At 47.9% G+C, this 21,395-nt stretch overlaps 4 protein-coding genes across 4 annotated transcripts; 3 read left to right on the plus strand and 1 right to left on the minus strand.

The window, feature by feature from the left end:
* Nucleotides 1–190: 190 nt before the first annotated feature.
* Nucleotides 191–2,086, plus strand: N7478_003410 (splicing factor cactin; the record flags this gene model as incomplete). Its single annotated transcript, XM_056919624.1, has 4 exons — nt 191–688; nt 766–1,863; nt 1,966–1,998; nt 2,069–2,086. 4 exons carry the CDS (start codon nt 191–193, stop codon nt 2,084–2,086), a joined length of 1,647 nt encoding a protein of 548 aa, XP_056782782.1.
* A 1,772-nt stretch (nt 2,087–3,858) lies between these two features.
* On the plus strand, nt 3,859–5,372 carry N7478_003411 (uncharacterized protein; the record flags this gene model as incomplete). The annotated part of the gene is made up of 2 exons (XM_056919625.1): nt 3,859–4,677; nt 4,818–5,372. 2 exons carry the CDS (start codon nt 3,859–3,861, stop codon nt 5,370–5,372), a joined length of 1,374 nt encoding a protein of 457 aa, XP_056782783.1.
* A 5,735-nt stretch (nt 5,373–11,107) lies between these two features.
* N7478_003412 (60S ribosomal protein eL34) lies at nt 11,108–11,883 on the minus strand (the record flags this gene model as incomplete). Its single annotated transcript, XM_056919626.1, has 4 exons — nt 11,108–11,299; nt 11,529–11,652; nt 11,781–11,794; nt 11,860–11,883. 4 exons carry the CDS (start codon nt 11,881–11,883, stop codon nt 11,108–11,110), a joined length of 354 nt encoding a protein of 117 aa, XP_056782784.1.
* Nucleotides 11,884–12,308: 425 nt separating this feature from the next.
* On the plus strand, nt 12,309–19,429 carry prp8 (U4/U6-U5 snRNP complex subunit PRP8; the record flags this gene model as incomplete). The annotated part of the gene is made up of 2 exons (XM_056919627.1): nt 12,309–16,881; nt 16,944–19,429. The coding sequence occupies 2 exons, from the start codon at nt 12,309–12,311 to the stop codon at nt 19,427–19,429; spliced, it is 7,059 nt and encodes a 2,352-aa protein (XP_056782785.1).
* Nucleotides 19,430–21,395: the final 1,966 nt, after the last annotated feature.

Below are 21,395 nucleotides of genomic sequence, written 5' to 3' on the forward strand. Positions count from 1 at the left end.
GCAGCTAGTGCGGAGCGGAGCTGAGCTGAAATTAGCCGCACGTCTAACTCTCCGCCGATCTCCCGCCTTAAATTTCAACTTCAGACTAACAACACTTGCCCAAGCTATACTTTTCCTTCTTCGACAGCTACCCGAATACAAACGTCTCACTAAAATATATATTGAGATCTATATTTTTGACCGCTTCCAAATGTCCTCGCGACCACCGGACCGTTCGGCTCCACGGCGCGACCGATCGCGCTCCCCGTCCAACTGGCGCCAACCCCAGAATCACCCTCGCGGAGACAATAGAGAATGGCGCGATCGCCAGGACTCGCGACCGGGTCAGGGTCAACAGTCGCGGAATATGCGTGATCAGATGAAGATCAACCAGATCCAAGAGGATGAGCAGGTTCGCGAATGGGTGGCGCAGGAGGATATCTTCGTGCTGAAGCAGGCTAAGAAGAAGGCTGAGATTCGCGTGAAAGAGGGGCGCGCAAAGCCGATCGACTGGTTGACTGTTACGTTGAGGGTTATTGATCCTACGCGAGACCCTTTGGATGACGAGATTGCAGATTCAGAGCTTGACGTTGTAGATCCTGATGGAGTGTTTGAGGGATTGTCAGAGTCTGAACTGCAGGATTTGGAGCATGATATTGAAACGTTTATTAAGTTGGAGACGAATTCCCGGAATCGGGACTACTGGCAGGTATGGTTTATCAAATTTGTTATTCTTTCTGGGTTAAATGTCCGTCTGCTTACCAGCTTTTCTCTTTTCTTTCGCAGACCATGAAGATTATTTGTCGAGATCGCTTGAAAACCAATGCCCCGGAAGGGCGCGCTCTCAGCTCCGTCGCCGCCGATATTAATAGGCTCCTTAGCCCCAAGACATACGAACAATTACAAAACCTGGAAGTACAAGTGAAGAGGAAGTTGAACTCCAATGAGCCTATCGATACAGATTACTGGGAGGAGCTGCTACGCAGCTTGACAGTTTGGAAGGCTCGTGCGCGGTTGAAGAATGTCTACCAAGCTGTCATTGATGAGCGTGTTCGGGATCTTAGGAGTCAACAGAAGGAAGAGGCGCAGTCAGTCCGTGAAAAGCTAGCGCCGCTTGCACCGATTATGACTGGTGATGAAAAGGAGCTGGACTCTGCAGATTTCAAAGGCCTAGATCCCGACCCGTTACTGCAAGTGCGCGCAGAAGATAAAGGTCTAGAGATCATGGACGAATCGGTATTCCTTCGACAGGTCGCTCGTGAGCGTCAGAAGATCACCCGTATGGGATACGTTCCTCTTCGACAGCGAGTAATCGAAAAGCCAAGCAACATGATCATCAATCCAGAGGCATCCACCGCGTCTGCTTCTACAGGGACCGGTCGCTTTGCAGCGCTTCCTAATGATGATTTCTCTCAAGCAACCAAAGCGCTGTATGAAAGAGAATTGGCCAAGGGGGTCAGTGAAAATGAGGAGATCTTTACTGGTGAAGAGTCTGTGAGTACTGGCGCGCAACCCCAGTGGGCTGGTAAGTATCGGCCCCGAAAGCCCCGATACTTCAACCGAGTTCAGATGGGCTACGAGTGGAACAAGTACAACCAAACCCATTACGACCACGATAACCCGCCACCTAAGGTTGTGCAAGGTTACAAGTTCAACATTTTCTACCCTGACCTCATCGACAAAACCAAAGCCCCAACGTACCGTATTGAGCGAGAGCATGGTCGAAAGCGGGGTGAATCCTTCGCTGCTGCTGGTGAGGAAGATACCTGTTTGATTCGATTTATGGCTGGTCCTCCCTATGAGGATATTGCTTTCCGAATTGTGGACAAGGAATGGGATTACAGTGCTAAGCGGGAACGTGGGTTTAAAAGCACTTTTGATAAGGTAGGTTTCCCCCGTGTCCTTGTAAAAGGATGTATAGAAAGGGACCAGAAAGAGACCAGAAAGAGACCAGAGCGATATTCTAACGTCATTTCGGTGGTACAGGGTATTCTTCAACTACATTTTCAGTTCAAACGAGTAAGTTACTTCATCCAGGAGTATTTCCCCATGATTTGATCAAAAACACAATGCTAACTATTTGTCTCAGATCTATTACCGAAAGTAACACTTGCGCGCCTCTTTTTACTCCCACGTGGGCGTCATATCGGGACAGAGGAGAAGGAGTGGGTACTCTTGGGGATGTACATGCAGGATGGGGGGGGGTTCGGGGTGTATTATCCAGAGCGCTATCAATCTGTGAATCCAGCAACCTCAAGACTGATTAGGCAGGAATTATTTTCCCCCTTCACTGGGTTAAGGGATCTTGCACATGTGTAAAATCGATTCAAATTCTCCAGCTCGGTCCACCTGTGGAGCCAACATCAAATGCTTAATTCGACGGCAATTTTCTTCTTGCATCCAGAGCCTGTCAATTTTTAGTTTGTTTTTAGTTTCCCCCGCGTCTGACATTCTTGTATATGCATCGATATATAGGATGTCGGAACCAATACATACATCCCTCCTGTAACAACCAGTTTTTTAACGACTTTTCCCATGTGCGCAGCAACGGGAAGCGGCACAAGTAGATTTGTTTTAATTTACACGATCTTTCTAGACATTTTATTCGATTTCGCCCCCCTTTCTCTTGCCTGCGGAACAGCGGACGTTGTCAGTTTCCGGTGACACGAATGCAGACCTGCAACATGCAGGACAGTAAGTCCATGACTTTCGCGGCTGGGTGGAAGCAGCCAACCAACAAGAGATCTGGAAGCGCCCAGGCAGGACAGGAAATGCAGCATAGGGAATGAGGTTTCCAGAACGTCTCTTTCGCCATTCGCTGTGTCTTTCCGAGAGATCCGCCTTCTGTTGCATATGAATGGCTATGAAGGGCCAAGAATGGCCACTGTCCGGTCTGTAGGCCTCTGCCAGCCACTAAACTAAGTCATCCACCCTTTTTTTCTCTTCCCCTCACCCTTCTGTTGACCCTCTTAGTTCGCTCCCAGTCTGCCGTAGCACCCTAGACTGAGTTGCCCGTGACACTATTGGCCAGTGACGATACTATGGGAATTACCGTTTCACAGAGAGAGAAATAAAAAACAACAAAGAAATAAGAAAAAAGATTAAGATTACAAAACCAGGGGAGATTTAGGGGATCTGAGAAGGAGACGATGATACTTGCATGTAGATGGCGCTAAAGAATCTCCCTTCTTTTTTCTTTACGTTCTGGTCCTCATGGTCCTATCTGTTGTTTGCTCTGGGGATGCAGGACACTTGACGGCTCTTAGCAGGAAAGGCAGCATTTGCCTTATGTGTTGGCTAGAGGAAATGATTTTTTTTTTAAAATAAAATAAATTACAGAAAAATAAAAAAGACAAGAATAAATACACAAAAATAAAAATAAGAATAAAAATAAAAATAACAGAAGAGAAGAACGAGAAAAAAGTACCTAGTTGATCTAATTTTATTTTATTTTAATTTTAAGTTTTTTTATCCTGTCAATTTTACCTGTCGCGAGAGAGAAAAGAAATAGACGAAGAAAGTCAAAATTACAATACATAAAATAAATTAAAATTGAATAAAATTAAAGAAATTCAGAATCAGAAGAGCGTGTACAGCTCCATTTGGTATCCTTGAACGGCGGCTTGTGTACTGGGGCAATGATTCCTCCCTGGTTACTTTTACATCGCTCTGCCGCATACTCTTTCATCCTTGGAGACTTCTTTTATTTCACTTCTAGCTTCTGTGTTGCTCCTTCTGTTCAAGTGCAGGTTTAAGCCTCTCACGGTTTCATTGCCTGTTTCAAGCCAAATAATGCCTAGAGAACTTAATATTCCGTCTTCTAACAAGCGCACGATGGATCATCATTCGTTTTCATCCTACCACTCTCACCTGGCTCAAATGCCAACTGACCAGCGGGAGCTCGAGTATCATCATCGCCCGGTACAAACACCCGGCGCTGAGGAAATCCTCCAAGGAAGTGCCTTGCATCCTGGAAACGACCCAATCCCCCACTGGTCGACTCTGAGATTGCTCCAGCCGCCACAGCCCATAGATCCTCGTCAATATCACGGGTATAACAATGCCTGGGGTATCAATGTGCTGGCAGACTGTGAACAGCTTAACGCCCCTCAGGCAACAAATATCTTTGTCTCTGATGATTCGGAATATTCCCCTTACTATTTACCATCTTCGAGATTATCTTTAATGACCCCCTCTACAACCATGGACCACCTCAATTCCCCCGTGAAATGCGAAGGGGATGAGCAATTTGGAGAGCCTCAAGATCCTTGGGTTGGTCAACAGCACATTTGTCACCCGGCGATGAAATTGGATCATTATTTGAAGATGGAAGACTCCGCCGGAAATATCCAGGCAATTCCCACCGCTGCGCCATCACCTGTTTCAACCGTTTCTCATCATTCTTATTCCCATTCTCATTCTCATTCTCATTCTCCTGGTGCACACTGTACACCAATGAGCATCATGGCTGCTGATGGTTCCTCTCCGACAACAAGCTTGACTGAGTCCAGCGAGGAAGATCATCCTGCAGACCCACCTTACTCACAACTCATTTACCAAGCCTTGAGCCAGTCGAAAGATTACAGTCTCCATCTTCAAGACATCTATGCTTGGTTTGAGAAAAACACATCCAAGGGCAAGGACCAAACCCAAAAAGGATGGCAGAACAGTATCCGTCACAATCTTTCGATGAACCAAGTACGTTACCCCCGCATTACATATTCTATTGTTATTGTCATTGTCATTATTAGTTTCTTTTTTTATTCTACGTAGCATGGGGAGATTCGGCATTTGAATATCACAATTTCACACCAGCTAACCGGTGATTGGTTATTTAGGGCTTCGTGGCCATCAAGACTGAAGCTCGAAACGGTAAAAGAACCGTGAGCTATTGGCGTCTTAGCGAGGAGGCTATCAAAAAGGGTAGGGTGGAATCTACCACCCGGTACCGCCGACACTCTAATAAGAGGACCCAGAACACGGAATCGCCCACCCTTCGCCGTCAGGGGGTAGGGCAGCGGGGTGGAAAATCAGCAACCGGCAGAGGAAGCAAGTCCAACCATCACGAGAGATCGGCGCGGAACCCCGTAGTGTTACATCACTCCCAGCCAGCCCCTCAGCCTCTAATGCCAATGGATGACGCCTATCTTCCTCCATCTGGGATGTTGCCTTACCAAGAGTCCCTGATAGCCTCTGGACTACCAACAACTGAAATTTTTGGTTACGATAGAGTGATCGGCTACACAGATTCCACACATGGCAACATCTCGGCTGGGTATGATTCTGTGGATCACTACTCGCGTTGGAATTCGCAAATGGAGCACTGGGGTGGACAGTCTCCCGACCCCAATAGTGGATCCATGAACGGGCCAGGGGACCACTTAGGCCTTTAAAAGGAGTTTGATAGACTAGGGTGGGTGAGAACATGGCGACAAAGGAGGGGGGGCTAATAGTTCAGCTTGACAGGATTGGATGATGTGAAAAGTGCAGCTGACGTGCATTGTTGCCTTGTCTTTGATTCTTGCTGTTGGGTTTTTTCCATGGACATGATTTGAGATAATGTCTTTTGTTTTCTTTTACTAATCTTGGCTTGTTTTTATTGTCGTCATGGGTGTGTTGGGGATTGTTTTTGTTTTGTTTTGTTTTTTACTAGCTGCAACTTGACGTGAGCCTCGGATAAACTAGAGAGGCATGTTGCATCAATCGCTGGTTTATGAATGGAGGGAGAATCTGGTGTTCAAAGGGCGAGGAACACTTTGCATGCGTTTTCTTCTTTTATGGTTATTATTATTATCTCTCCTATGCTGTGATTTTTATTTGCTTTCAAATCTCTGAGATTGAACAAGTTCGAGTGTACCATAATATCCACAGTCTCGTTGGCCCCATGAATCCATATCCATTTTTCAGTCGATCTATCACTTGTCCGAGTAACTGAGCCTTTGAATATCTAGTTCAAGCACTAGTTCTCGGATGCTTTCAGATTCGTGCATTTCCGAAGTTCCACTTTTGGCATACCTGAACTATGCAAGCCATGAAATTAACGGGATCTACAGTACATCTTGCTCTGCACTGGCCAACTCGAAAGAATCCAATAGAGGGTTGACAAATTCCAGAATTATATCATTTCAAACTTCGCGTCTTCACTGCATTATACATAATGTCTAGATCAAGTCATGCGACAGCTGTATCATCTTTTACTGACGGTGTCGCAGAGGAAAAATCTTGAAATTTAACCAGAGCACACGAAAATGGGTCGCAAGTCCGCACATCCAACTTGAACTTACCCGGATAGTCTACTCCGACGGAAATGAATATTCGTATAAAGTGGATCCGAAAACACCCAATAAATCGATACATCGGGTGTCTACTACAATGTATGATTCAAAGCTCGGTCCATCTCGATTCATGGGTATCCTCACTTGGGCATTGAAGTGCCTAATTCCGTAGGTAGTCACTCACTTCCTCACTCGGTCACTGGTACGAAACGCGTCTCAGAAGGGCCCAGTTGATATCTGCAGCTGTCCATGGGGTGACGCGGATAAGCTGACTAGCCTCCCCGGCTGCGCCTACAGAACGCTAGAGACCATCCTATGCACCGGTACTTATTCCCCACTTTTGCCCTTCGGCTGTGTACGATCTCGGATGATCATAGCCCTACTTTGATGCGGCAGATTGCACGAACAAGCTGTATGTACATGTGGTACGGAGCACTAGAGGCGTTCTTGACGAGTCATGTCCGACTGCACGTGTGGAGATAACGCTCCAGTCCGGTGATTACGACCGACAGATCTTGGCTATCTGGCACTGGGCATTGGGTGTTCGGTGCGCGGTGCGCTGCCTTGCACCTGGGTAGTATGTACCTACTCTGTACAGTACGTGAACACCATAATGGCTCTGGTGGAAATACAAAAACACTATATGTAAAAACCACTAAATCTCCATGCTACCTAGCGCCATACGAGCAGCTTCCCGTGCTCAAGATCAACAAGCGCCATATACCTTAGATAGGTCTGTATCTCCGGCATCGGATTAAGGAGGCTCTGGTACTTCGTACTGTGTACCTCTTGATCATGTACATATAAGGGTCGGGGATAGACAGGGTCGCCCGTTCGAATGACCAGTCCACTATAATCAAAATTTAGGTAATGTACATAGGTAGTAGGACTGCAGCTCGGAGCCGACTCTCGGCCGCCGACCCCCAAATCCAAGCCTCGTATACTTTACCTCCATAGCCTCCTTTGGGCATGTGCCACTCGGTTTTCTTTAAATCTGTTATGCGTCGGGAACGTGTATTCTCCTCCATTACGGGGTATCAGTGGATGGCAGCTGTTGTGCTATTCACAGGGCATCCAACGCACGACGTTTTGCGGTCGTGTTGTTCTCTTGTCATGGACCGGGCCGTCACGGAACGTGGAGTCTCGAGCCTATTAGACTTAGGGATTATGCGGAGATGCGGCCCAAACATACATGGCTTTGATATACTGTATATATATTTTTCATGTTTCACTGAACCTAGAACTAGTATGGAGCTATGTTTTGTTTTTATTGAATTTCCTTTTTTATAGTTTTGCCTCCCCTTTTCCCGCAGATCTACTTGTGGACCTTCTGGTTAAGGATTTGAACCTCAAAACCCGGCATTCCTTCGCATTTACAGAAAATTGATCATCAGTGACGTCGGAGACAATCTATTTTATATATCTACTTGGTTATATTATTGTGTACAGTATACATATGGGGTTTTAAAAGCGTCGATAGGATTATCGGCAGAGCGCGTAGTCTCTACAAAGCTGGTTGCAGCTTTCCATTGGGCGGGATTTTACACTATCTCTATTCCATTTCTCACTTTCTATATATACTAACGTGCATAAAGAAATAGTAAACGAAAATTACTTTTTACATAACTTCATACCGCTCAGCGGGGCTTTAGGGGTGGGCACCCCTTTTCCTGTCTCCTCTTGCTGATCTGGTCCCTAAAATGTTAGATCTTAATAGCGGAAATGCAAATCCGGAATTATATACTCCACATCTCAATATCAATAAGATGGGGGTCCTAAGCAAACTGTAGGGCGCTATGGTATTCGAACTCCGCGATGTAATAGAGCATTCTCTACTCCGCAAAAGTAATATCCATCACGCTGGGGGTTCGCAAAACCCACGGCAAGAACAATTTCACACTAAAATTGATGCGCACGTAACATTGAAGCCTAATGATCGGCTTTCGTTGCCGAAAATGCACTTCTCCTCAGTGCTGTGGATCATAATTCAGTAGTTTCATGGCTAGTCAAATTTTCTCCAAGGGATCGAGGAGAGCACGATTATGTTGGCTAGATCTCGACCAACGACGTTTCGCCGCCCCCGACAAGCAAAAGAACTACTTCCATAGATGGCTAAAGATCACCGCACGGACCTTAGCGCGGTTTTGGATCATCAAATCGTCGGGTCTGCCGTGAAACTTTTTTCCAATTCTCCTCCCCGTTTACGACGTTTCTTTTGCCGGGTCTCGCTTGTGTGCCGCATTCGTGGTGGCGACGATATGTGATCCTCCACTGACAGAACCAGGGTTTTGTGTCATAGTTGCTTTTTTTCCTTCTCTTTTCGTTGCTTTCGCTTTCAGTCTATGTACATCGGTCTTCTTCCGGTTTTTCACCGTTCTATATCAATTTTGAGTTAGATGCCATGCAGGGGGTGTCAATATTCCGTCAATAGACTTGTTGATTTCCCCACAGTGTAACTGCCGAATAGTCGAGGTACAGGCTGTAGAAAAATCTTCTTCCAACCGGGTTGCTTTCCTTGTGTCTTTTTCCTCCTCTCTTTTATCTATCAAATTCAACAGAGGCGGGTACCGTCAGAAATGCATGACGGGATTACAGCCTGCTGAATCGAGCAGATACTTTTTCGTCGGTGAAAGAATGCAGGATAATGTACCTACACCGTACGTACGAAGAACATAATAGGTAAAGTGTCTCCGGATTGATAACTACCGAGACAGGGATCATTCCCGACCGGAAAATCGAGATCCAGTACAGAGTATAGACTGTCCGGCTGATTAACGGCCAGGGGTCATAGGCGGCTTTGTTGGTACGGACAATGCTCTTATGTATTGTCGAGGTTCGTACGTGTCTTCGGTCGCATCACGGTACTCGAAAGTCGGGCGTTGAACGTGCCTGATGTTCAGACCTCCTGTCAACTATAACCCTAAACGCGAAAAGTAAGGGTGGCTGGCATGTTCATCGCCTTATGGCAAAATTTGCGCGTTCGAAAGTTCTTTTTGCTTCTCTTAGGTAGGTCATACTGTACACATGACCTAGGCTGACACCTGCAGGTCAGAGGTGCGGATGTTTGTATTTTTTTAGGTTCGATCTAGTGCCTAATATGGCAGGAGTCATTTTAGCCTATCCAAAGAATGACAAGGGAGCCTTGGGCCTCGGACATGCATCATCCTTTCGTATGCAGCAATGACATAAGTACTCGTCCCCTTGGCAGATGCGGCGTGGTTTGGCCTTTGAAGTGCGATGCCAGGTGCAATGGGTATTCCATGACGAATATATACATCAACTTTCGGGATGATCGCGTACTAGTATCCAGTTGGTTTCCTCCAGGGCTCCAGAATTATTTTTTTGGAATTATATCTTGCTGCACAGGTACCAGTGCTCAAGAACTTGAATCGCCGATCTTGCAAGGCTTAGAGCTATCCCTATTAGCCGATGGCATATGGCGCCTGCAGATCCTATTTTCCAACCTACGCATCTGTACCCAGTAGACGCCACTGTCGGCAGCCGTGTCCGGCTAGGAAGATTATGTGTACCGGAGTCAGCAGAACATCTGGCTGCATGAAATGAATACCTCTCCAGACCCTTGAAGAATCCACTGAAAATAATGGCAATGGTTTTGAAACAAAGAAAAAGCTGCAAAAATGGGATCGTGACAAGTGTATGAGGGCGAGGCTAGCGCCTTGGTGCCCAAGGCATCAACCCATCATTTTAGCCCCGGAGTTTTTTGCCCACAACCAGATGGCCACGACAGAACAAGACCGCTGAAGATAGCCACTTCAACTAGTTGTAAAACCCAAAATGCGCTTGTAACCACCGTAAGCGAACCAGCAACCGAGCTTCATTGGTCAGAAATCCCAATCGATCCACGTAGGACGGGCGCTCGGAATACCAAAGCCTGAATTCCTGCAGCCTCAGCCCGCATTGCAACCGCGAAACGGCTTGTCGGAGCAGGTGATTTGGCCACCAGAATTGATCAATGGGATTTAAGAAAGAGACAGCTGCCCTTGTCTATATAATGCCTTTCTATAACCATCTTGTCTTCCCCGGTTATGGAGTACTCCTGACGCTATTCTGTGGCCTATCAACCCTTGTAAAATCTAGCGGTCTGCCACGCAGGCTGGAGCTATCTGCCGAAGACAAGGATAATGTGCTTGGGCATTCTGCACTGCAACGAAGGATTTTTTACGAAACGGAGGCTCTGTTTCCTAATGGTACTTGTTGACGTGGTTCAACGCGTGCGGGTTGTGGGCATGCCTGGCCAAGGGTCTAGATTTATGAGATAAGGCCGGACGTACGTAGCGCATTGAGTGACGAAGAGGTGCATCTATGAGCGCCAGGGAGGTTTGTAAGCCCGGGAAATTGTCCTTAGAGCGGAGGTGAATCTATGAACGTTGAGGGGTTGTAATGTAGAATGTTGGGCAAGCCTGCTGTGGAAGGTCGCCAAATGTCTCCAGCAGTTCTGGAGAGGGCAGTGCAATACTTGGCAAAGACCGAGCGTAGTCTACGGGAATTCTATGAGTGCTGTTATATCTCCAACATTGGACCAAGCAAGACTTGAATCATCTCAAGTCATGTCAGACCCAAAAAAGATATATAAACCGCAACATATATGGACAGTTGGAAATACCAATTGAGGCAAGACTCGAAAGAGAATGATTAGGAACGAACGCTTTTTGGGAATCAACTCGTGAAGATAATAAAATTGGGTTTCATTTGCGTAGCCACGGCCCAGTTTGTGGACTCGTGGGCTAGCGGTTCCTGTTCATCCTTTTAGATTCTAAGAGAACCGTTCCCATCCTTTTTTCCGTAACGTCCGCTCCTCAAAAAAGACCAACACCGACGATAATTGACATTGCTTAGCGCTTGCCAGCGGCCTTCTCCTGGGACTCCTTGAGGACCTTCTTGACGATCTTCTGCTCCTCGATCAGGAAAGCACGAACAATGCGGTCCTTGACACAACCGGCACAGCGGGAACCACCGTAGGCACGGCTGACGTTCTTCTTAGGGCGGGAGATCTGAGCGTACTCGCGGGGACGGAGAGCAGGGACCTATAAAAAGAGCCTTGTCAGTCGACCTGGGTCATCGATAAATATGACGGCCATGAAGAAATTGTGACGAGTATTGGCGAGGCGCAGATACACAAAGATATCCGGAACATATTTTTTTTCTTTCGTTGAGGGTCCCTTTGCGTCGGTCCACCCACAATCATCCGCAACGCACAATACCACGCACAATCCTCCATGACAGTCGGAAAAAATCGTATTAGGAGATACTCACACCGGGGAGCTTGATGCCACAGTCACCGCACTTGGGAGCAGTACCCTTCTTCTTCAGGTGAAGGTAACGGAGCTCACCACCGGGGGTCTTGATGATGCGAACCTTGTTAGACCGCGTGTTGTACCTATCGGAGGGAAAACCGTCAATAAATCGTTCCAGTTCGTTGTAGCCAAGTTGTCCTAATCGCATCTAGTGTCGAATGAAGCGAAAGAGGCATTGTGCGGAGGGATTGGAATTTTTTTTTAAACGTACGGGTTGCGGCGGCGCTGCAGAAGGATCAGTCAATATTTTCGCTCAGAAATCAGAGATGAATAGACTCAATAAGACTCACGTATTGCAATCTGTTGTTCGCCATTTTGACTGTCGTTGAACCTCGGTGGTCAAGAAGGCGTTGGTCGTCGTCGGGTTGTGAACGGGAAAATGTTCGAGTTGGACGGGTTTGTGTGGGTTTGGCTCTAGCGCAGATTTGGCGAGAGCGCGCTAGGCCCAATCGAGACTAGCGCGTTATGGAGCCGCCACCGCAAAGGTTGCAAGTTCGAAAGGAGCGTGCTACTGGAAAGCTAGAGAGAACGACCTTTGGTGTTCAACTCATCTATCCCTTCCTCCCGGTCGGGTCTATCCTATCTCTACGTGCTTGTTCTCAAGCTTTTATTCAAACTTCCTGCTTTTCTCGACCCTACCCCCCAATCGTCGATGATTTACGACGTGATTCGACGCGACTCTTGAGCCCCATCTCACGCATAAGGGAGGGTGGAAAGTCCCCCATCAACACCCACCATCATGGCATCTTTGCCTCCTCCGCCTCCTCCTGGATGGGGTGCAGCGTCCTCAGCCATGCCGATGGCACCGCCGCCCCCCGGATTCCAACCGCTCGCTGACCCGACCGTCGCAAAATTTGCGCAGAAGAAGCATGAATGGCTACGAACGCAGCGCAGTCGTTTCGGCGAGAAGCGTAAAGGGGGATTCGTGGAGACTCAGAAGGCTGATATGCCCCCGGAACATTTGCGAAAGATTGTGAAGGATATTGGCGATGTGTCGCAGCGAAAATTCACCAACGAAAAGCGTAGCTATTTGGGCGCGTTGAAGTTTATGCCTCATGCCGTCCTCAAGCTGCTGGAAAACATGCCAATGCCCTGGGAGTCAGCCAGGGAAGTCAAGGTTCTCTACCACGTTAACGGATGTTTGACTTTGGTCAACGAGACCCCGCGTGTGATTGAGCCAGTCTTCCACGCTCAATGGGCTACTATGTGGATGTGCATGCGTCGCGAAAAGAGTGATCGACGACACTTCAAGCGTATGCGATTCCCTCCTTTTGATGACGAAGAACCACCTCTTTCATGGTCAGAGAACATTGAGGATGTCGAGCCTTTGGAACCCATCCAGATGGAGCTGGACGACGAGGAAGATGCGGCAGTCTACGAATGGCTTTACGACCACCGACCCCTCCTAGATACCCCTCACGTTAATGGACCAAGCTATAAGAGCTGGAACCTGTCATTACCACAGATGGCAACTCTTCACCGTCTCAGCCACCAACTTCTTAGCGATGTGGTAGATCAAAATTATCACCATATGTTCGACCTCAACAGCTTTTTCACAGCAAAGGCTCTCAACGTGGCTATCCCCGGTGGTCCCCGCTTCGAGCCCCTGTACAAAGATATCGATCCGAACGATGAGGATTTCAGCGAATTCAACGCCATTGACCGCATTATTTTCCGTGCCCCCATTCGTACCGAGTACCGCGTCACATTCCCCTTCCTGTATAATACCCTCCCCCGCAGTGTCAAGGTCGCCTGGTACTCCCACCCCCAAGTGGTTTATGTTCGCACTGAGGATCCTAATCTCCCCGCCTTCTACTTCGACCCCGTCATTAATCCTATCTCTTCCCGATCCGTCGGCCCGAAAAACATCACTGTCAGCCACGAGGATGAAATCTTCGGTGAGGGCAATAATGAAGATGATTTCGAGCTTCCTGGTGAGGTTGAGCCATTCTTCGACGACGAGGAACTTTACACAGCGGATACCGCGTCTGCTATCGCGTTATGGTGGGCCCCTCATCCATTCGATAAGCGATCTGGCAAGATGGTGCGAGCTCAGGATGTGCCTCTCGTCAAGCAGTGGTATTTGGAGCATTGCCCGCAGGGTCAGCCCGTTAAAGTTCGCGTCTCCTACCAGAAGCTTCTTAAGACTTACGTACTTAATGAGCTGCACAAGAGCACGCCCAAGGCCCAGAGCAAGCATAATTTACTGAAGACGCTTAAGACTACCAAGTTCTTCCAGCAGACGACTATTGATTGGGTCGAGGCTGGTTTGCAAGTTTGTCGCCAAGGCTTCAACATGCTGAACTTGCTGATCCATCGCAAGAACTTGACCTACCTTCATCTTGATTACAACTTCAACTTGAAGCCCGTGAAGACTCTGACGACCAAGGAACGAAAGAAGTCTCGTTTCGGAAATGCTTTCCACTTGATGCGAGAAATTCTTCGATTGACCAAATTGATTGTCGACGCTCAAGTTCAGTACCGTCTGGGTAACATTGATGCTTTCCAGCTTGCAGACGGTATCCTCTATGCTTTCAACCACGTCGGCCAGCTGACTGGTATGTACCGGTACAAGTACAAGCTGATGCACCAGATTCGTTCGTGCAAGGACTTGAAGCATCTTATCTACTACCGTTTCAACTCTGGCCCTGTTGGTAAAGGTCCTGGATGTGGTTTCTGGGCCCCAGCTTGGCGCGTTTGGTTGTTCTTCATGCGTGGTATCATTCCCCTCCTCGAGAGATGGCTCGGAAACTTGCTTTCTCGTCAATTTGAGGGACGACACAGCAAGGGCGTTGCGAAGACTGTTACTAAGCAGCGTGTGGAATCTCATTTCGATCTTGAGCTGCGTGCTTCGGTCATGGCGGATCTCATGGATATGATGCCTGAGGGTATCAAGCAAAACAAGGTCAACGTTGTATTGCAACACCTGTCTGAAGCCTGGAGATGTTGGAAGAGTAATATCCCCTGGAAAGTCCCTGGCTTGCCCGCTCCTATTGAAAACATCATTCTTCGATACGTTAAGAGCAAAGCCGACTGGTGGATCTCGGTTGCCCACTACAACCGTGAGAGAATTCGCCGGGGTGCCACCGTTGACAAGACCGTGGCGAAGAAGAACCTGGGTCGTCTTACTCGTCTCTGGCTCAAGTCAGAGCAAGAAAGACAGCACAACTACTTGAAGGATGGTCCTTATGTCTCGTCCGAAGAGGCTGTGGCTATCTACACCACAATGGTTCATTGGTTGGAGTCGCGTAAATTTTCGCCCATTCCATTCCCCAGTGTCTCATACAAGCATGATACCAAGATCCTCATCCTGGCTCTTGAGCGCCTTCGCGAGTCCTATTCTGTAAAGGGTAGATTGAACCAGAGCCAACGTGAAGAGCTCGCCTTGATTGAACAAGCGTACGATTCCCCTGGAACTACTTTGGCTAGAATCAAGCGTTTTCTCCTCACCCAGCGAGCCTTTAAGGAAGTGGGCATCGATATGAATGATAACTACAACAATATCAACCCCGTCTACGACATTGAGCCCATTGAGAAGATCACTGATGCTTACCTGGATCAGTACTTGTGGTACCAAGCAGAGCAGCGCCACTTATTCCCCGCCTGGATTAAGCCTTCTGATTCCGAAGTGCCACCCCTTTTGACCTACAAGTGGACCCAGGGTATTAACAACCTGTCCAATGTTTGGGAAACTGCTGATGGTGAGACCAATGTCATGATCGAGACTGAATTGTCAAAAGTCTATGAGAAGATGGATCTTACTTTGTTGAACCGTATGCTTCGTTTGATCATGGACCACAACTTGGCAGACTACATCACTTCCAAGAACAACGTTCAGCTTAGTTATAAGGACATGAACCACACCAACAGCTACGGTTTGATCCGTGGTCTACAGTTCTCAGGCTTTGTCTTCCAGTACTACGGTCTGATGATCGATTTGCTGCTCCTTGGCTTGCAGAGAGCCAGTGAAATGGCTGGCCCGCCCGCTAGTCCTAACGACTTCTTGCAGTTCCGTGACCGTGCAACTGAAACCAGACATCCCATTCGTCTCTACACTCGTTACGTTGATAGAATTTGGGTGTTCTTCCGCTTCGACGCAGACGAATCCAGAGACCTCATTCAACGCTTCCTCACTGAGAACCCCGACCCTAATTTCGAGAATGTTATCGGTTACAAGAACAAAAAGTGCTGGCCACGCGACTGTCGAATGCGCTTGATGCGCCACGATGTTAACCTTGGACGTGCTGTCTTCTGGGATCTCAAGAACCGTCTGCCCCGCTCAATTACCACAATCGAGTGGGACGACACGTTTGCTAGCGTGTACAGCAAGGACAACCCTAATCTGCTTTTCTCGATGAGTGGATTTGAAGTGCGTATTCTTCCTAAGAACCGCAACCAGAATGAAGAATTCTCAGTCAAGGACAGCGTTTGGTCTTTGGTAGACAACTCGACCAAGGAACGCACTGCGCACGCCTTCCTTCAGGTGACTGAAGAAGATATCCAGAAGTTCAACAACCGCATCCGACAGATTTTGATGTCCTCTGGATCAACCACATTCACCAAGATTGCGAACAAGTGGAACACAGCGCTCATTGCTCTGTTCACATACTACCGTGAAGCCGCTGTGTCGACCGTCAATCTTCTTGATACCATTGTGAAGTGTGAGACAAAGATCCAGACTCGTGTCAAGATTGGCCTGAACTCCAAGATGCCGTCTCGTTTCCCGCCAGCGGTATTTTACACACCCAAGGAGCTTGGTGGTTTGGGTATGATATCTGGATCCCATATTCTCATTCCCACCAGCGACAAGCGTTGGTCCAAGCAAACTGATACCGGTATCACCCATTTCCGAGCGGGTATGTCGCATGATGAGGAGACTCTTATTCCCAACATTTTCCGTTACATCATTCCTTGGGAAGCCGAGTTCATCGATTCCCAACGTGTTTGGATGGAGTATTCTCAGAAGCGTTTGGAAGCCCAGCAGCAGAATCGTCGTCTGACCCTAGAGGATCTGGAGGATAGCTGGGACCGCGGTCTTCCCCGTATCAACACTCTTTTTCAAAAGGATCGTAGTACTCTGAGCTTCGACAAGGGCTTCCGTCTTCGTGCCGAGTTCAAGCAGTATCAGTTGATGAAGAGCAATCCATTCTGGTGGACTAGCCAGAGGCACGACGGTAAACTTTGGAATCTGAATGCCTACAGAACCGATGTTATCCAGGCATTGGGTGGTGTTGAGACCATTCTCGAGCACACTCTGTTCAAGGCCACTGCTTTCCCATCCTGGGAGGGTCTTTTCTGGGAACGAGCCTCAGGTAAGCTCAACCATCTGCCCTCTCAATTGATATCACATAACTGATTTTCTTTTTCTCAATAGGTTTCGAAGAGTCCATGAAGTTCAAGAAACTGACAAACGCTCAGCGATCCGGTCTCAACCAGATTCCCAACCGTCGTTTCACTCTTTGGTGGTCTCCTACTATCAATCGTGCCAACGTCTACGTTGGTTTCCAGGTTCAACTGGATTTGACTGGTATTTTCTTGCACGGCAAGATTCCCACACTGAAGATCTCTTTAATTCAGATCTTCCGTGCTCACTTGTGGCAGAAGATCCACGAGTCCGTGGTGATGGATTTGTGTCAAGTCTTCGATCAAGAGTTGGAGCAACTGGGCGTCGAGGCTGTTCAGAAGGAAACTATTCACCCTCGTAAGTCGTACAAGATGAACAGCTCCTGCGCGGATATCCTTCTTTTCGCCACAAACAAGTGGAATGTCACCCGGCCATCCCTGCTATATGATACCAAGGATGTTTACGAACCTACGACCACCAACAAGTTCTGGCTTGATGTGCAACTGAGATACGGTGACTACGATTCTCATGACATTGAACGTTACGTCCGTGCCAAGTACCTTGACTACACCACAGACAGCATGAGTATTTATCCCTCCGCAACTGGCCTCATGGTCGGCATTGATCTTGCCTACAACTTGTACTCCGCTTATGGCCAGTACTTCCCGGGTCTGAAGACTTTGATCCAACAGGCCATGGCCAAGGTCATGAAGGCGAACCCTGCTCTGTACGTCCTTCGGGAGCGTATTCGCAAGGGTCTGCAGCTGTATGCGTCAGAGAGCAACCAGGAGTTCTTGAACTCTCAGAACTACTCGGAACTTTTCAGTCCGCAGATCCAGTTGTTCATTGACGACACAAACGTCTACCGTGTCACCATTCACAAGACCTTTGAAGGTAACTTAACCACCAAGCCTATCAATGGTGCTATCTTCATCTTCAACCCTAGAACAGGTCAATTGTTCTTGAAGATCATTCACACCAGTGTCTGGGCTGGCCAGAAGCGTTTGGGTCAGTTGGCGAAGTGGAAGACTGCGGAAGAAGTTGCAGCTTTGATTCGATCTTTGCCCGTGGAAGAGCAACCGAAGCAGCTCATTGTCACTCGAAAGGGTCTGCTTGATCCCCTCGAGGTTCATCTGCTTGACTTCCCCAATATCTCCATCCGTGCCTCCGAACTTCAACTGCCCTTCCAGGCTGCCATGAAGGTTGAGAAGCTTGCAGATATGATCCTGCGTGCCACTGAACCCCAGATGGTTCTCTTCAACTTGTACGACGAATGGCTAAAGTCCATCTCCCCATACACCGCTTTCTCTCGATTGATCTTGATCCTGCGTGCCCTCCACGTCAATATTGACAAGGCCAAGATTATTCTCCGTCCGGACAAGAGTGTCATTACCCAGGAGCACCACATCTGGCCCTCCCTTTCCGACGAGGATTGGATTAAGGTTGAAGTGCAACTGCGTGATCTGATCTTGAACGACTATGGAAAGAAGAATAATGTAAACGTACAGAGCTTGACCAGTAGCGAAGTGCGAGATATTATTTTGGGTATGGAGATCAGTGCACCATCTCTCCAGCGTCAACAAGCCGCAGAGATTGAGAAGCAACAAGAGGAGGCGAAGCAACTCACTGCTGTGACAACCAAGACCCAGAACTCCCGTGGCGAGGATATAATTGTGACGACCACTTCTCAGTACGAGCAACAGTCATTTGCGTCCAAGACTGAGTGGCGCACCCGCGCTATTGCAACATCGAACCTTCGAACCCGATCCAACAACATCTATGTCTCGTCTGACGACGTTCGTGACGAGGGATTCACTTACATCATGCCAAAGAACATTCTCAAGCGATTCATCACTATTGCGGATCTTCGGGTGCAGGTAACGGGTTACATTTACGGTAGCTCGCCGCCAGACAACGAACAAGTCAAGGAGGTCCGAACTATTGTCATGGTCCCACAGGTTGGAAACACTCGGGATGTTCAGTTGCCACACGAGCTGCCTCAACATGACTACCTGAATGGACTCGAGCCGCTCGGTATTATCCACACGGTTTCTGGAAACGAGCCCCCTTACATGTCTGCAGCTGATGTCACACAACATGCGCGCCTCATGAACTCTCATCCATCATGGGACAAGAAGACTGTCACCATGAGTGTTTCTTTCACTCCTGGATCTGTCTCACTTGCCGCCTGGGGACTCACACCCCAAGGCTATAAATGGGGTGCTGAGAACAAGGACATGACCTCCGACCAGCCCCAAGGCTTTTCCACCGATATGGGTCAGAAATGTCAATTATTGCTCAGTGACCGAGTGCGCGGTTATTTCCTTGTGCCCGAGGACAATCTCTGGAACTATAGCTTCATGGGTAGTTCATTTGGCAGTGTTGAGAAGAGACCTATCTACGTCAAGATCGACACGCCACTACGATTCTACGATGATCAGCATCGTCCTCTGCATTTCCAGAACTTTGCTGAGCTGGAGGATATCTGGGTTGACCGGACGGATAACTTTGAGTAAGGATTTGTATTGTTAGGCGTTTACAAAAAAGCCATGAAAGCCCTTTGTTTGCTTATGGGTGTGTGACTGTGTCTGTAATTTGGGCGTCTGTATTCTTAATCGTTTTTTTATTATTTTGTATTTTCTTCTTATTATTTTTTGGGTGATATGTGAGCAGCTTGTATCATGACAATTGGAATTTCCATATATTTGGATCACTGCACAATTTTTGGAAAGACAAACAACCAATCTAAACGCTGACTTCGCGGGCCGCGAATACTAGCGTGGTTTCTGATCGATCAACGATTCACTTGTATGCACTAGATGGCGAAATCGGCATCCATTGGAATGATTTTAGTGATGACAAGGGGGTATGTATAGCCACCACCGATTGTACCCGTTTGAAGATGGGAAGGTTTGTTGTCATCTGAAGTGAAAGAAGGTTCCATGACGCTCCGGTAGTCGCCCTGTGCCGCGCTTACTTGACTAGGGCAATGCAATTTCATCATTCTTTCGCTCCCATTCGGCCGGGTCGGAGCTTTGAGGCGTTGCTATATTGCGATGTTCTATGTCAATGCTGCGTGCGTGTCGCGTATTAAACCTTGGAAAGGATCACGTTGACGATTGGCAGGGATCTCCATCCTCATCTCGCAGCCAACCCGGATTACCGATCAGCCGTACTCAAACTATTGAATCCGCTAGTCAGATAGGCAGCCTCTGGTCCGTGGAGGTGCATGAGACAATTGAATCGTAAGCTCCTAGAGGAGGAGCCACCCTGCAGCTAATTCAACTTGGGAACCCACTCGGATCCTCTCAGATTTTGCCCCCTCACCCCCTCCACAAATACGCTTCCTTTGAGAGGAGAAGACAGAAGTCTTGAGGTGGCAAGGGAATCTAAAATGACATCTCTAGACATCAAAATCAAGGTCTCTGACGTTGTGATATACTTGCGTCCCCGACGTTCAACTAAAACCTGGATACAGACTCCGGCTCCAATCCTCCGCCCAGGTCAACTCCACTCTCATCACGAACCTTCCTGTCAGCCGGTAAATACTAGCGTCCGAGCGCCAAAAATTACCTTGCCAGGTTTCATTGTCTTTCAACCCGTGTCCGCAGACTTCGGCTGTCTCCTAGTGTCTTTGCTGCAGGGCCTTGGAATAGGTGCCAGGTCGCATGGTGTCAAAGCAAATGATGCCCCTGGCTCAAATTCTGTTCCGCATTGACCAATCCAACAATTGATTAACCATAGATGTTGATTCCACTCACGCCGGGATTGATTGATTGGAAGTTTCGTCCATCAAATGGTCTCGGCGCCCCCCCCTCCTACCCATCCCTATTCGAGGTCTGATTGTCGCCTGCTCATCCCAACTAATATTCCCGGCGGGCTGGGGCGTTTCTTCGGCTCCTACTGCGTTTCGTCTGTTTTCGATTGCCTTTGGTGTCCCACCTGCATATTAGGTCCTTGTATATGTGGCCTTGTCGTTTGTTTCAAGGCGCTTTTACTCAAAAAGAAAATAATGTTCCTTAGTATAGAGCAACGATTGAAAGGAATTAATAGTTGGGAAATATAAGGGAATGTTTTGTATTCATAGGATAGATAGAGACGCGCGCGCTTTGGAGATGGATTATCGATTTAGAACTCTTCTATGTAAACATCATCAAATTGTATATGGCTTTTCTTTACCGTCTTGAATTTCTACCCCCCCCCGCGGGGGAACCAGCCGTGGGGATACATCCAGGTGATGGGCTCTTAGCACACAGACTCCCCTTTTTCTTTTTTGACCCAACCCCGATGCAAAGCCCCGGTCCAAGATGAACGGGGTCACTCGGTGAACGACTTAAAATGGGCTCCCGCTGCAGTTGTTTTTTTATAATTTCCTTTTCTATCAATGTCCCCAGACTTGCTCTTTCCTCTTAGTACACGCCCCGCTATGTTATAACCATCTATCGGTCACCCATACTGTCGTACCTCTTTGATACGTTGACA

The sequence above is a fragment of the Penicillium angulare genome (genome assembly GCF_028827245.1).
Source record: "Penicillium angulare strain IBT 27051 chromosome Unknown utg000003l_segment0_segment0, whole genome shotgun sequence".
NCBI classification, from domain to species: domain Eukaryota; kingdom Fungi; phylum Ascomycota; class Eurotiomycetes; order Eurotiales; family Aspergillaceae; genus Penicillium; species Penicillium angulare.